General features: G+C 42.0%; 2 protein-coding genes across 2 annotated transcripts in view; both read right to left on the reverse strand.

Annotated features, from left to right (window-relative positions):
- LOC146523145 (alpha-tectorin-like) overlaps positions 1-5,745 on the reverse strand; it is a 44,793-nt gene extending 39,048 nt beyond the window's left edge. The window contains exon 1 of the mRNA XM_085145596.1: positions 4,399-5,745. The gene's annotated coding sequence lies outside the window, so the exon portion shown is untranslated. The remainder of the gene's footprint in view (positions 1-4,398) is intronic.
- A 97-nt stretch (positions 5,746-5,842) lies between these two features.
- wdr55 (WD repeat domain 55) lies at positions 5,843-15,073 on the reverse strand. Its single transcript, XM_085145222.1, has 4 exons — positions 14,472-15,073; positions 12,705-12,811; positions 9,658-9,927; positions 5,843-6,938 (listed from the first exon to the last, which is right to left on the reverse strand). The coding sequence occupies exons 1-4, from the start codon at positions 15,021-15,023 to the stop codon at positions 6,623-6,625; spliced, it is 1,245 nt and encodes a 414-aa protein (XP_085001348.1). The 5' UTR covers positions 15,024-15,073; the 3' UTR covers positions 5,843-6,622.
- Positions 15,074-15,302: the final 229 nt, after the last annotated feature.

The following is a 15,302-nucleotide window of genomic DNA, read 5'->3' on the forward strand; positions in this document are numbered from 1 at the left end:
TAAAGCTGCAGAGAGACAATATACCCTGATAGCCAGTGTGCATTTGCTACATTACATTTCCTTGTAGTGCAGTGAGTGAGACGAGGTGTGACAACCTATACAGGGAAACCTTTAGAACACGCCAAACTCTTGCAAGATCTGCCTGAGGCAGTGTTATTAACCAGTGGAATTGCCGTTTGTAAATGTGCAGCACACATGTGAGGGAAAGATCCAGTTGCATTAGGGAAAGTTTTTGCAGATAACATCGCAAAAGAGGCAGCTTTAGTAAACATGGTGTTAACATTTTAGCAGTACAACATCAGCAGACATGTAGGGCCACTCACCTACAGCAGGAAAACAGTTGTGACTTACTGAAGGAGCGAGCTTGCAGGTTGGTGTTTATCATCTGTGTGATAAACCAATACTGCCTAATAATTTGTACAAGACTGCTGCTATTTTGAGCCATGGGCTTTGCAATGTCTCCACAGGGGGGAATGATGGCAGCAGTAGTTTATACTCACTCTAGGATTATTAAATTATTATTTAGATTATTATAGATTATTTCGGCTGTGTCCAGGCAGGAGAAGGACCCAAACGCAAAACTCACGACAACAAAAATAAACTCAAAAAGCTGCTTTATTGCAGAAGGGCACAAAAAATATAACTAAACTAAACTGGGACATGGACAACTAACGCACAGGGAAACACAGCCATGAGGGAGACTACGACACTGACAAAGAGAAACACAGGGCTTAAATACACAGAGGGATAACGAGGGAATGAGACACAGAAGGAGAGCACAGCTGGGAGTAATCAGGCTGGACGAGACAAGGGAAGCAAAACTAGAAACACTCACATGAGACGTGGACCTTCAAAGTAAAACAGGAAACACACTGACTGAACTCAAAACATGTAAACTTAACAGCAACTGAGACAGAACATAGGGAGCTGAAACATGGGACAGAAAGGCAAAGTAGACACAACATGAACATAATGACGCCCACAGGGAAAGAGCAAAACAGACCACCAAAGCACAGAACCTCTTTCAAAATAAAATAGGAAACAATGAAACACTGACATGACTACATAAACTTGACAACATAAGAAACAGACATGAAACACATTAAGAATAAAGGAGACTTAACACAAGGGTTGAAAACACAAGGGGAATATAATAAGCAAATGAACATAGAAATCTAATGAGCTTAAACATGCACTATAAACATCAAAATGAACTAAAACTCAAAACGCTGGGTCATAAGACCCAGGATCGTGACAATTAAATACTTTAAAAAAAATTGCATTTGCAGGCAGAGAGAACTAATAGAACAGTAAAGTTAAGACTTAGGAAGACAGGCAGGACATGGTTAGACTGTATAGAATTAATTAAGATATACATGAGGATTCCTCCAACAGAGAATGGTCTGACTCTTTGAGATTATATATGTTAGAGCATTTAGAGTTCTAGTCTTCTGTAGTGATGATAGAAGAGCAGAAGAGAGAGCATATTAGCAGATTAGATGCTTGAAATGTTTAAAAAAAGTAAAGAAGTCATAAGAACAAATGATCTGCCAGATGATTCTGTTTCTCCGCAGGAACAGAGTCTGAAGTCTGGAGATTGGATGTTGATAAGGCCATGGAGAGGAAGTGCTGGTCCAGTCCGCGGTGGAAGGTTCCTATCGGGTGCTGCGGACAACGACCACAGCAGTGAAGATTGCCGGAAGGAATACATGGATACATCAAGCGCACTGCAAGAAGGTGACACACATCCAGGCCAGCTCGGAGTAAGTGGCAGGAAGACTGGGTACAAAGGGGGGGGGAAGCCTCCAGGGCCCTTCGTCTCAATCCGGTGAAGAAACCAACTGAGCCACAGGTACTCATCAGAATGGCTGGGAATGTGCTGTGCATCTTCTTGAGCCTGTGGACCCAGAGTGGGATGACAGGGAGCGCACTGGCACAGAGCAAACCACACCCAGTGCCCGCATGGGTTTTCAACAACTACTGGTGGCAGTTTAAGAACACAACCGCTCACATAAAGAACGAGACCAATGGTTATGCTTGTGGACTGTGGACACAACATAAATAGTGCCATCATTGTCAGACCTGGCCCACATCTGGTTGACATACACTCTGCCATGACACATGTGAGACAGCAGTGCAAGCTTGACACCAGATTTGGGCCAGACCTGTCTGCTATGGGGGTTTATTCTGTAACAACACAAAAACCCTCTGAGTGTTTTTGTGTCCACTGAGCAATGTTGCCAGTGTCATGTGACGCACTCACACATTCATCAAACTGTGTTCAGACTCTTTGTCAGCTTTGACGTGTTCACAGGTTTCTGCCATCAGGACCTGAGCAGCAACTTTCTTTAGATAAGGTTAAATAAAGGTGGGCGTGTCTTCAGCCCGAGGCGTTCGCGGCTCCAGAGTAAAAATAAATGTTTATTAAAGTAAAGATGTGTTCAGGCATCACAGATTATCTGGGCAGAAGTCACACTCACGTCTCGGACCAGACTACCCAAGCATCACAAACCAATCACATCACTGAATTCCTCCAACAGCACCTGTAAGCTGACAGTGTTGATTGGTCCAGGTCTGACAAACTGGTGTTTGCTAACCAGCTGAAGCTCATCAACGATGGACATAAGAAGCTTTATTAAAAAGAAAAGTGAGGGAGGGGCAGGATGGCGAGTCACCAGCTTGTTTGAAATTCACCAAATTATTCCAACAATGCAAAGCTGGCTTTACGTTATGTGTCAGTCAAAGTTTATTTATACAGCACGTTTAACCATAGAAACAAGTCCGCCAGTGCTTATATTATATTTTTACATGCTGTAGTGCCATTTTTGGGAGCATTTTAAGTTGATATACATCAATACAACCAGTATAGCCCAGATTTTAATAATATGTATGCATTAAGTGCATAGTAATTACATAAATTGCAATAAACTACAAAAAAATTGAAAATCGTTTTTGTTTTTTTAACATATATTTCTAGTTAGAGAAATTTAAGAGGCTTATCCCTCAAAACTGTAAATACAAAAAAGTTGCACAAAATAGTTTCCCACCACAGGAAATTTATTTTGAGTGTCTTCATAGTTTTATTTTTTAAATACACCAATTTCTATATACTGCAGGAAAAATGAAAATAAATATTATAATGCAAATTTTCAAAAAAGTAGCATGTGCATCAAAATAAACTATTTCCAGCAGTGCATTATGAGTCCTAAGCATCCCAGAAACAACAAAGAAAGTCATAAAGTCAAACATAACTTTTAAAAACACCAGTATATGCTTGTATAGGCCCTGAAGGTAAAAAACCCCTAAATTTCCGCAAAATGACGTCACTTCCGGTTTCGGGCAGGTCATGGCGGACATGCGATAGTTCGTGCTGACGTCTATTCCAACGTAGGAAGTGTTACGAACAGCTGATTGGATCGGCAAATCAGCTGAAGAGAGAGTTAACACTTTCTCTTCAAAGAGAAAGTGTTAACTCTTATACTGTCACACTTGGGAGACACATTGAAATGCTTCCTTTATTTCATGCCTCCACACGTCTGGTCGGTCTGATCTTGTAAAATGTTCTTAGAATTTATGTTTTTGTTGCTGCAAGCACTTTTTATGCAATTTTTGCAAAGCTATATGTGGAAGGAAACCGTGACCTAGCACAAGCTGATGGCATAAGATGCAAGTACAACTCCTCCGGTTTCATATGCAAAAAAAATTATTGCGCTAACTTACGTGGTTGCAGAGCTACCGGGATTTAAAAATAGTTACGCAAAACGGAGCGTGCCAGCTCTGACCGGCTTTAAAGGGTTAAAACAACCTGTTGACCAAAGTGCTGTAGAAGTTATACAAAATATACACTGCATACAAACAGTCAGTAAATAAACAATAAATAATAAATCAGATAAAACAAGTAAATAAAAGTGTGAGTGCATAAAAAGCCAGGATATTGAGCTCAGCTCGAGCTGAAAGTAAGCGAGGTTCCTGACAGGAAACACCAACAGACCAATGGCACTGTCGTATCCATGTAACAAGTTGGGATGTTCAAATAAAATGTTTCTGTTTTATTTTACTTCAGTTTGTCTCCAACAATGATAAATTAGACAAACATTCAAATCTATTCTCTGTGGAGCTTTGTGCTCCAACCACATCAGGAAAGGATCTCCTGACGTCCAGTAAGAACAGGAGGAATGATGACCATCAGCCCCAAAACACTGAACTCAGCTTTTAACATCTGGATAAAACACTAAAAGTCGGCTTTCACACCTTCATCTGTCTGTGATGTGTTTGTTGTGCAGTCTGTTAACAGTCCTAACACTGATGTGTTGTTCAGCTCTGAAATGTGTCCACTGAGCCGTCCTGATGTGTGTTACAAGAAGCAGAGCAGGAGTCCAGGTGTGCAGCTCGTCTTACCTGCAGCTCTGATGGAGGATGAGGAGGATGAAGGCTGCTGCTCAGGAGGATCTCTGGTGATTCTGCAGGTGGTGTCTCTGTGAAGAAGACGCTGCTCTCTCCGTCCGTCTCTCTTTATGTGGATCCTGGAGAGCGGGGATGGAGGTGGAGTCCATGGTGGAGACACCTGATGGGAACCTCCCACTGATGGATGCTTATTAAGCCTCTTCTTACACAAACAGGACAACAGCAACAGGAAACACTGAAATAAGTTTGTCACTGCAGGATTAAAGACATTCAACAATAATGCTCTTCATGTCTTCTTAAAGCTCTTTGTCCTGCTAACAGCTGTGATACAACTGTATCTACATTTTGTGTCACACTCTTCGTGACTGTGGTGTTATGCAAAAAGATATTTGGCCTCACCCAGTGATGCATTTAATGCAAAAACGTACCCATTTTTAATGGGCGTTGATTTGTTTATTCATTTGTCTTCATCAGGACCTGAGCAGCAGCATTCTTTAGTGCTGAAGAGGAAGTCATATGATGCAGCGTTGGTTCCTGGAACTAGGTCTGCTACATGTCAAGTCAAGAACTTGTACAGCTCCCCTTTATGAGGCTGTGTTCTGATCTCACTCAGAAGTCACTGGTTATTCAGGTAAAAATGTCCCAGCATTTAATGTTCAATATTAAACTCATAGCAGAAGTTAACATGTTTTACAACCTGACATAAAAACAGTTCGAGCATCTCTCAGTGGTTTTCTCCTTCATAATAAGCATAATCCTCAGTTTGGATCACATCATGGTTTTATATCAGGGGCGACTCCATAATGGTTGATTTGATGTTTCACTTTGTCACTTATTTTGTAGGGAAATATTTGGGGTTATTGCAAAAACAAAACACTGCACAAACATGGATCAATACTCTGATCAAATGAATAGATATTTTATATTTTGTGCAAGACTGATGAGATATGTGCAAATCATTGTTTTACAGACAGGCAGAGCAGAGAGCGGAGCATGTTGGAGAGGGTCAGTCAGCTGACATTTCAACACCTCGGATTGGACAAAAAACTGCGCGATATGTGAAATTTGTACATTGTCAAACAAACAAAGAGAAAACAAATGTCTTCATGCTTCCTCATCCATCTGTGAAATTGGAGTCATCACACTGACATTTGACAGATTTGCTCTCTAAACAGCAACAAAACACAATTTTATAAAAGTTCAACCTCACAAATGCAAAGTTTGAAGCCTTCACCATCCAAAGAATAAAACATGCTCATGTGTTGTAAACCTGTTTGTCATAAGTTCAATTCATTCAGAGTGTGTGGAGGCATACATACCAAACATTATTTCCTTTTGGTTTTATAGAGTTCAGTGTTTGCCTCGAGCATAAACATGAACATGGAAAACCAGCCTGTGCTGTTTGTCATTCTGCTGAAAACAAGAACACAACAATTAGTTATTGTAGTTTTAAGTGTTTAATGTGTCAAATTATACACAACACAAACACAACCCTGTCACAGCAATGTTACAAAGAAACAGGGGTAGTGTGAGAAACATCTTCAAGTAGCTTAAACAAGTCCAGACGCTTTTCTTTCCAAGCTCCTTAGACTACCATCAGTCGGATGGCTGAGATCCGTCAATGCAAAATTAATACTTCCTTTTTAAATTTTAAGAGTTCAAATGAGTAATTCGTTAAATATAAACAACACTTTTATTGAGAGAAATGAGTTTGATACAACACAACTTTCAGCAGATTTACAGTATATCCTGCAGGCGTATAAATGTAACAGCAAAGTCTGTTTTTGGATCTTAGCGTTACTCTCGATCAGGTTCATCGCCACATCACCCGACTTCTGGTACTGATACCACAACATCTAATATTAAAGTTCTTATAAATTATTTTAATATGATTGACAACAGACATCCTCAAATTTTCAGACTAAATAGATTAACATTTGACAAACTGTTTCATGGAAGCACTGAGTTTCAACATGCACAACCAACCACTAAAGAGCCAGTACTGATGTACAGTATTAATATTGAAGAGCATTTTCTCCTCTGAGACGTTCACATTTAATCCCGGCACATTTCAAGAGAAAAAAAAACCCTGTTAAGTACTCAGTGGTTGTTTGTTTCTAACAATACTGGAATCCACCAAAGGCAAAGGCCCAACTCAAACAGCAGACACACCCATTGTCTAGGACTAATCTGCCCGAAGGCTTAATGACTACCATTTTCAATCACTGTCACTGTCACTGTCATCCTCCTCTTCCTCCTTCTTCTCAGTTTCCTCTACAAGTCCTGAGAAGAAGTCATTGTCACCATGGGCCTTCTTGGTGAGAGACTTCATCCGACCGTTTTTCTTCTTTCTCTTGCGGTACTCATCGACAGTCGTGTTGGGTAAACTGGAAATATCCCAGAACTTTATGAGCTGGTCTTGGGCGCAGCTGACCAGGAAACGTGAGTCCCAAGACTTAGCGAGCTCTTCAATGGGTTCACCAACATGCTGCCCGATGCAGCCGATGACTCGGTTGGGAAGAAGGTTGACGGCTCTGATGGTGGAGAGACAGAGTGTGTTAGTAAGTTATATTGACAATCTGATGTCTGATGAGTCTTAACGAGTACCATTTGTTTATCAGCTTCAACATAAAACAACTTAGTAATGCAGTTTTACAGATGATCAGACAAACGTGTACTGACTATAGAGATGGTGTGCTGACCAATCACAGCAGCCCAGGAACTGATGGTTAAGGTCTTCGAGATTACTGAAAGTAAGCTGGTTTAAAATGCAAATATTTCACTTAGGATGACGATAATTTTTTGAAAATGGCCTGAAGTCCAAAACCAAGATCAGAGGAATCATTGGTCAGGGCTCTAGAGTGCGACCAATTTGGTCACAAATGCGACCAATTTTTTCAATGGCGCGACTAAAAAATTTTTTAGGTCGCACCGGTGCAACCAACTGTTCGAGTAACAGAAAAAAAAAAAAAAAGTCTTGTGTGTCAGCAGACACACATTGGGCCCCTATTGAGGTCTAAACCAATCAGAGATAGTAAGGGGAGGGACCTCTCTGATTGGTCGTGGTCAAGATATTCATGTAGTCCGTGTGTACGTTTGAAAGTGCAGGGTGGGCGGAGAGAGAGAGGTGAGTAGGCTGAATAAAGTGATATCGATTCATTAAATCCTGAATCAACTTTTAAATATAAATGTATTTTGCCAGAAATGCCAGAATCTCAGGTTAAAGCTCACAAAACTATTTCAACAACCACCAAACAGTAAATGAGAGAGCAGGGGTCCGTTCTTCGTACCTCGCTTACTACATCCAAGATCAAATCATCGCGCCAACTTTGAGCTCGCTATTCCGGTTCTCCGAACACACCTGTTGTTGACGATTAGTACAGCTGGATGAAGTAATGTGAGATCACTGGGTGGCTTAAAAGGGGCTACGCATCGATAGTAGAAACATTGATCGGCAACCCTTTGATTGGTCGGCGAAAATGTCGAAGGAGCGCGCTCAGTATTTTTCAGCAGCAGAGCAAGAACTCTTGATTGAGGGATTTCAGGAGTTTCAGAGTTTAATTAAAACGCAAGGGAACACTGCAAAGGCTGCAAAAGCAAGGAGAGAGGGCTGGCAGAAAGTTGCTGACAAATTAAACTCGTAAGTAATTTATTATATTATATTATATCATACTATATTATATTACATTATATCCTCTTTCACATTAGAGCCACAACAGGACCCACTAGAACATGGGAACAAGTAAAAGTGAAATATAAGAATATTCTACAGAATGGTAATATTTATCACTTATATTGCTTTTAGTCTCTTGAAAAGAGACCCTGAAATAATCTGTTTGTTTGTTTATAACAGCAACCAAGAAAAGGGCAGAGCAAAAAAAGACAGGTGGTGGACCTGCACCCCCTCGTCACACCCCGGCAGAGGAGCTGGCCCTAGGGTTAAATGCTCTCCTTATCAATCTTGCACCTTCCGCAATGGGTTGCTCGCGTACAAACGGACAGGACATGGCTGCGACAGACTTCCCAAATCCACCTTCGCTTTTATAGCCGTGGTCTCTCATCTTGATTACACGAAGTAATTTACTATTACTACTCTAAAATATGAATTACATCTGAAATAATCAAATACATGAAATAGAATGATTAATAGTACATTTCCCTTTTTTTAGGAAATGACCTGTATGTATCTGTATGAAATCAATAAAAGAATCAAATACTGCACTATCTTTAGTTACATTGATAATATTTATTTATGGAAAAACAGTGGAAAAATATCGCTGTTGCTTTCGTATAAATGAAGCGGACATACCTGAGTGGCCGCGATCTAATCCTGTTTACATAAAGTAAGCCTGCTCCCAAGCAGGTTTACGCTTACGGATCTGTTGCTATGACAGCAAGTCCCGGATGAGCTTCGGAGAACCGAACGATCCAAGATCACGCGAAATTGTCAACAATCAAATCCAGCTAACTTACTTAGCGAGGTACGAAGAACGGACCCCAGGTAAACACAAAGACGTAAACACAGAGCGGACCCGACGCATCAAAATCAGCTTTCTCTTTCTCGGCTTTCTCACCCGACGGCCCGTACACGGACACGCCGTCGGGGCTGAAAGCCGACAGCTCACCGATTCTGATGCGTCGGGTCCACGCTGTGTTTCTGTCTATTTTTATCTAGATTCTGAGCTGCAGGTTTTGTCTCTCTTAAACTAAAATTCACTGAACCAGCAGCAAAAGAAGCAACAAACTACGCTTCACATTTGATAAATATCGTCATGAATTCCCTCTGACTTTTGCCGTTTTGCTTCCACCACGATAAAAATCGCACTTCATGCACAGCTCTCTCTCTCTCTCTTTGTACTTCAAGAACAGTTTCCCATCTCAAATCTGTTTTCTGCATTATTCATTCGCTTATTACCCACCAGTCTACCGTTGTTTACAGCGCTGTCGGCCACTGTGTTTTTGGTGCGCCTAACTTTTGTGCTAGGCGCACCTAGTGCAACCGTGGCAAAAAGTTAGTCTAGAGCCCTGCTGGTAGATGATTTTTTTCTTGTCACCAACATGTTGCACAGATGCTAAATTACCTGAATAACGCTCTGTGTTTTAGTGATTCTGCAGTAAAGGCTAACAGAGCTTTTAATCGATAGTAATGTCAAAAGCAAGAAGAACTTTAATAATCTGCTTAAACTGGCAGATATTTCCAGCTGTATATCACGCTGTATTTTGTATTAAACCTTCAATGTTAACACAACTCACCTGATGTACCCGTCTGTGGAGGCGGTGCACATGATGCTGTCAGTGATTGGGAGGACTTGGTCTATGGACTCAGCCTTGAGAGCGAAGCGGTCACTGGTGGCTCCAAAGCCGTTCCAGTTGAAGATGTAGATGGTCCCCTCGCTGGAGCCGCAAACCACCTTCTTGCCCCGTTTCATCAGCGCCACTGAGGTCAGATCACCACTCTGGTACTCGGACAGCAGCTCAAACCGCCGCCTTTTGATGTTGAAGACGCCCATGGTGCCATCGCCACTGTGACAAATCACAGCAAATCAGATTGGAGCTCAGAGGGTGGGCTCAGGATCACCATTTCTGGCTTTTTTCTGTACCTTAACTTCATCATATCTAATAAAACCCTGAAACATTATGTTTTCACTAAGAACACTTAAGTGCATCAAGTTGGGGTTGAAATTTGGGAAACTTTCAAATTCATGTGATTTTTTTCCCCAGTATTTTTGAGGCCTGATAGCTTCACGTGATGTCCAGGTGAAAACTCCAAGGCTAAAAACATATCGAAGCTCTGCAAAAAACAGCAACCAAACGCCCACCCCAAGCGTCACAGTCTGTAATGGTTTTGGGTTTCCTTGGAGTATCTTGAGTGTCTTACTGATGTAAAAAAAAAAAAAAAAAAAGCTTAAGTTAAGATGAGTCAAAGAGTTGCCGCTGGGTCAGGGTTTGATTGCTGATGGTGGGTTGCAAACTGGCTCAGGCTTCAAGCCTTTTGAATTTTAAATGAGTCGTCCAATTCCATCAGGTGAGCTGCTGTCATGACTGACTTCTGCAGTAAGTTCTCTTGTGGAACGTATTTCTCGTGAAAACTGTACCAGGATCTAAATTAATGTTGTTTTCAGTTGGATGTCAACTCTTGATTTTATTGCTATAGCTCTGTACAGAAGTCTTGAGTCACCCGTCACTTCTTTATATTTTCCTTCCAATGAGTCAGGCTTTCTTGTCATTTTGAAAGCAGTTTTGAGCAATCTGATGCTTCACATTTGGGAAAGAGCTTTATTTTACAGCATTATAATGATCTTAAGCACACTGCCCATGCAGCAAAAACATATCTAGAAGGTGGTCATAGCAACTATTGACTTGCAAGCTTGTTAGAATCATACAAACTCTTTTGCTCTTCTATACTATATTTTCATAAATGCCTGCACATTTGCCATTTTTCTGGCAAATATAAAGAAATGAGGGCTGGCTCAGCACTTTGCACAGAAATGTATCTTGATTCACTTTATAGTAGAAGCTGAGCAGCACATGTGCTTGATGCCAAGTTGGGAAATCTCGACATCAATGACACTGTGATTATCAAAACATCAGCAAAAGATCCAAGTTAGACTTGAGCCTTCAGTCAAATGTACGTTCAAAACAAAGCGCTGACAGCCACCAGTGCTACTCCTCAGCCTCGTAGCAGGCACACTTGTGTTTAGGGATGGGCATCGAAAACCGGTTCCCACTGTTTCAATTCCTTGGAATCGTTTGCCAGTTTTGCCAACGATTCCCTTATTGATTCCAGTCGCCCCGAATGACGTCACCACGTTGCGGAGCGTCATTTACCTGGCAGGAAACATGGCGGCTCAAACGCTCAAAAGTTTGATTATACTTTACGAGAATGGATGACAACAGGGCAACTTGCAATACTTGCAAAGTAGATATTTCATTTAAGGGAGGAAACACTACAAATATGCAAAAGCATTTGCTCACAAAACACGCGATGACCTTAAATGAATGTCGTGTTTTTAATTCCGCTCCGGACTCGTGAATCTCAACCCAGCAGCAGCGGTAACGTTTGCACATCCTCTCCCGTTAATGCGGCAGGTAAATAATCAACTAACAGTGCATATTATGTTAGCTGTGCATTTAGGTGACCATGATGAGACAGACAGACTGAGTCTGGCTGCCTCAGATGCTGGCAGTTCTCGCTGCAGTCTACCGGTAGCGTCTCCTTTCAGGCCAGGATAGACGAATGTCACCGAGCAGTGACTAAGTTTGTGGTCAAAGGTTTGCACCCATTTGCCACAGCAGATGATTTTCAGTAAGTGAATGTGTTTAATTGTAGGCAGGAACATTACTGGATATTCTTGTGTAATTGCTACAGAATAATTTTATGTTATACTTTGTTATTGCTACAGAAGAATATTTATTTTATTATTTTACATTTACAATTTTTTTTCCTGGGGACCCTGTGACACCCCATTGAAGAGCCGTAGGCTGTGGATCTCTTAAGATCTCACTGTTGGGTTTGTAAGTCCATGTTACTCCTAAATTTCTATCTTGTTCAAAGAGACGATATAAAACAAAGTTCTAAGCTATTCGACCTTAGTGTTCTCCTTTTTAAAAAAGAATCGATAAGAGAATCGATAAAGAATCGAATTGTTAAACAGAATCAAAATGGAATCGGAATCGTGAAAATCTTATCAATACCCATCCCAACTTGTGTTATTAAATTTGACAGGTGATGTTTAGAAAAACTTGACCTCTGACCATGACCTTTTGAGGCCATGTTGTCATATTCACATATTTTGGTGTTCACGCTGTCGGCCTATCACAGCTGAGAGGTAAAGACGAGACCTTCCATGGTGGTATAATTTCTAGAGCAGCAAACTATGGAGGAGTTTTCTTATTTTCTACATTCAGTTATGCACATTGTTAAACTTACCTTATTGTCAAAGCTGGATAGAGACAAAAAGTTAGGAAAGCAACTTGGGGTTTAGTATATTTCCCAAGGTTAATTTTGCATGCAGACTGGAGCATCAAGGAATCGAACCACCAACCTTCTACCTCCGGAGCTACACCTACACCATTGTGACACTTGGAGGCTGAGTAAATATGATTCGGTTGGGAATATTTCCAGTATTTATCAAGTTTTCAGAGCCTATGCTCTTCAGAAAAGAGACTCTCAGAAAATAAAGTATTAAGTGAATGTAAAGTTTGCATAATTGTTGGATGTGAAAAGATCCAAGTGATCCAGAGAGATTTTTGAATTGTTCAGCAGATTTTGTCTATAGTTGATCAGCAGTTGTTGTTACCTGGCTGTGAGCAGGATCCTCTTGGCTTGGTCCACAGTGATGTCACTGATGTAATCCTCATGGTGTTTTAGGTCCATGATGGCAGTCCCCTTCCTCATATCCCACACCTTCAGAGAGGAAACAAACGACAGGGAGGTAAGCCTGCATTAAAAAACTGAACTCACTGAAAGGGGACATTGTGGCCACCAAAGACCAGAAGAAACAAGGCGACAGCATCAATCAATACAGCAGAACACATCACCAGTGCTCTAGAGTCCAGTGGCGGTGTGCTTAACATCACTGCAATGCTTTGTATGGAGCTTGTTAATGTAAGGCTTAGACGCAGCTGATTTGAACCCATTCCATGAAGCTCTCTACGCACTGTTGTTGAGCTGATATGAAGGTCACATGAGGCTTGGAGGTCTGCTGTAACTGACTCTGCACAAAGTCAGCGACTTCTGCCTCAACATCCGCTGACCCCACTCTGTCAATTTACCACTTCATGGCTGAGTTGCTGTCATTCCCAATCACTTCCAGTTTGTTATAATACCACGAACAGCTGACTGTGGAATATTTTGTGCTGAGGAAATTTTATGACTGGACCTGTTGAATAAGTAGCATCTTATGACGGTACCACGCTGGAATTCACTGAGCTCCTGAGAGCGACCCATTCTTTCACAAATGTTTGTGGAAGCAGTCTGCATGCCTCAGTGTGGCAGTGGAAGTGAATCAAACACCTGAATTTAATGTTTTGGATGAGTGAATGAATACTTTTTACAACAGAGAGTGAGAACCCTGGAGGGAAAAAACATTACAACACTTTGTTTCCATCGTGGCTGGCACTGCATATGAAACATCCGGACAGCACTACATGGTAATTAGCACATGATGCACCAGTATAAGCATAAATGGCAACAACGGCTGCCACTCGCTTACAGGATGTAAATAATGAATGGACTAGTTATTATGCACGGTTTTTCACTCTGAACTCTGAATGTGCTTTACACAACTTGCTCCATAGACTGCATGTCTATGTCAAAGGATCACGGAGCCCAATCGTCCAGCATGGTTGGACTGCAGCTTACAATTGTAGTCGTTCTTTTCTACTCCAGAGGTCCTCTGTGAGCTCATGGGTCACTACAATCAGAACCGACAGAAGGTGAAGAACAGGTTCACGGCATGTTACGGCGAGCAGAGCGATGACTGCGGTTGCAAACTGAAGGAGTGGAGAATGGTGAAGTCTGACGGGAGCGCAGAGGTGCAATGTGCTCTAATTCAAGAGGTCCGGTTCAGGCTCTGCTTTCTCATCTAAACCTTGCTCAGGATGCAGCAACTTGACTCCTGACAGGCACAGGTAAACGAGACCATATTTGACCTGTTTTGGCTTCCAGTACGTTTTAGATTTAATTTGAAAATGTCTGTTTTAAGTCACCAATTGCAGTCTCACCCTCTTAACTTTGTCAACTTTTAACTAAGCACGCTGCAAACAGATCTTTAAGGGCAGCTGACCTGATGCTTCTGGTTGTTCCAAGAAGCAGACTCAAGAACAGAGGAGACAGAGGCTTTGCTTTAGTTGCTTCTAAACATCAGAACAAGTGCACCTCTTCAAATTATGACCCCTCCAACACTCAACATCTTTAGTACTCGGTGTATAAATTTTGAATTGTTGTGTATTAATGACTGAATCTGGCACAAAAAGATCTCTTAAATCTCTTTCTGGTAACTGGATGTGTTCTAAAAACACAGACTCAAATTCGGGGTAAAGACGGAGCGAGACCCTGTTCAGACCTTTAAGGTGCCTCCATCGTCTCCGGTCGCCACGATGTTCTCGTCTACAAGGAGCAAACTGTTGATTGGCGCCCCGTGGGCCCCTCGGATCCGTGTGACCAGCTGCCCCCGCTCCACGTCCAGTTGGTGCACGGCCTTGTCTCGGGACACGCTGTACAGCTTCTCTCCGTCCGCCGTGAAGCGAAGCTGGCGGCAGGACTTCAGGTGGTGCCCCGAGGACCACAGCTCCCGGTTCTCGCCCTCTGTGCACGAGTACGAGAAAGCGTACACGTCCCCGTCCACGTCCCCGCAAGCCAAAACGTCCCTGGTCGGGTGCAGAGCAACCGTGTTGGCAATCGCTTCCAGCTGGAGGTCCATGGGGGTATCTCGGATTCTCGGTCCTTGCGGCCCGTCCGCATCCTCGTCTTCGTCCTCATCAGGGTCCGGATCTGGCTCGGAGCCGGCCGGCTCAGAATCAGACGTTTTGGGGTCTTGGGTGGTTTCCGGAGCTTCTTTTTGCTCAGTTTCCGAACTTTCTGTCGCTACTTCAACGTGTTCCGTGGTAGCTGCCATGTTGTTTTGCCTTTCTTCTTCTTTTACGTTGAATTAAAGAAGCGATGCAGGTGAAAACCAGCCTCATACCGCCCCCAAGCTGTAGTTAAATAAACCACACATACGCAGAAGAATACTCGGCAAATTAATATATTTAAAGGTCAAGAGGTAAAAAATAAACATGCTAAAGCTTACTCGCTTATATTGTGTGTTCTGAGGGGAATATTTGTAACTCTTTAATATAATAAAGTAACTCTTTAATATATATAATCCTGTGAGTACTCTTTGATGTTCATCTAA

This window comes from Neolamprologus multifasciatus, chromosome 3 (genome assembly GCF_963576455.1).
Source record: "Neolamprologus multifasciatus chromosome 3, fNeoMul1.2, whole genome shotgun sequence".
In the NCBI taxonomy this organism is placed as follows: Eukaryota; Metazoa; Chordata; class Actinopteri; order Cichliformes; family Cichlidae; genus Neolamprologus; species Neolamprologus multifasciatus.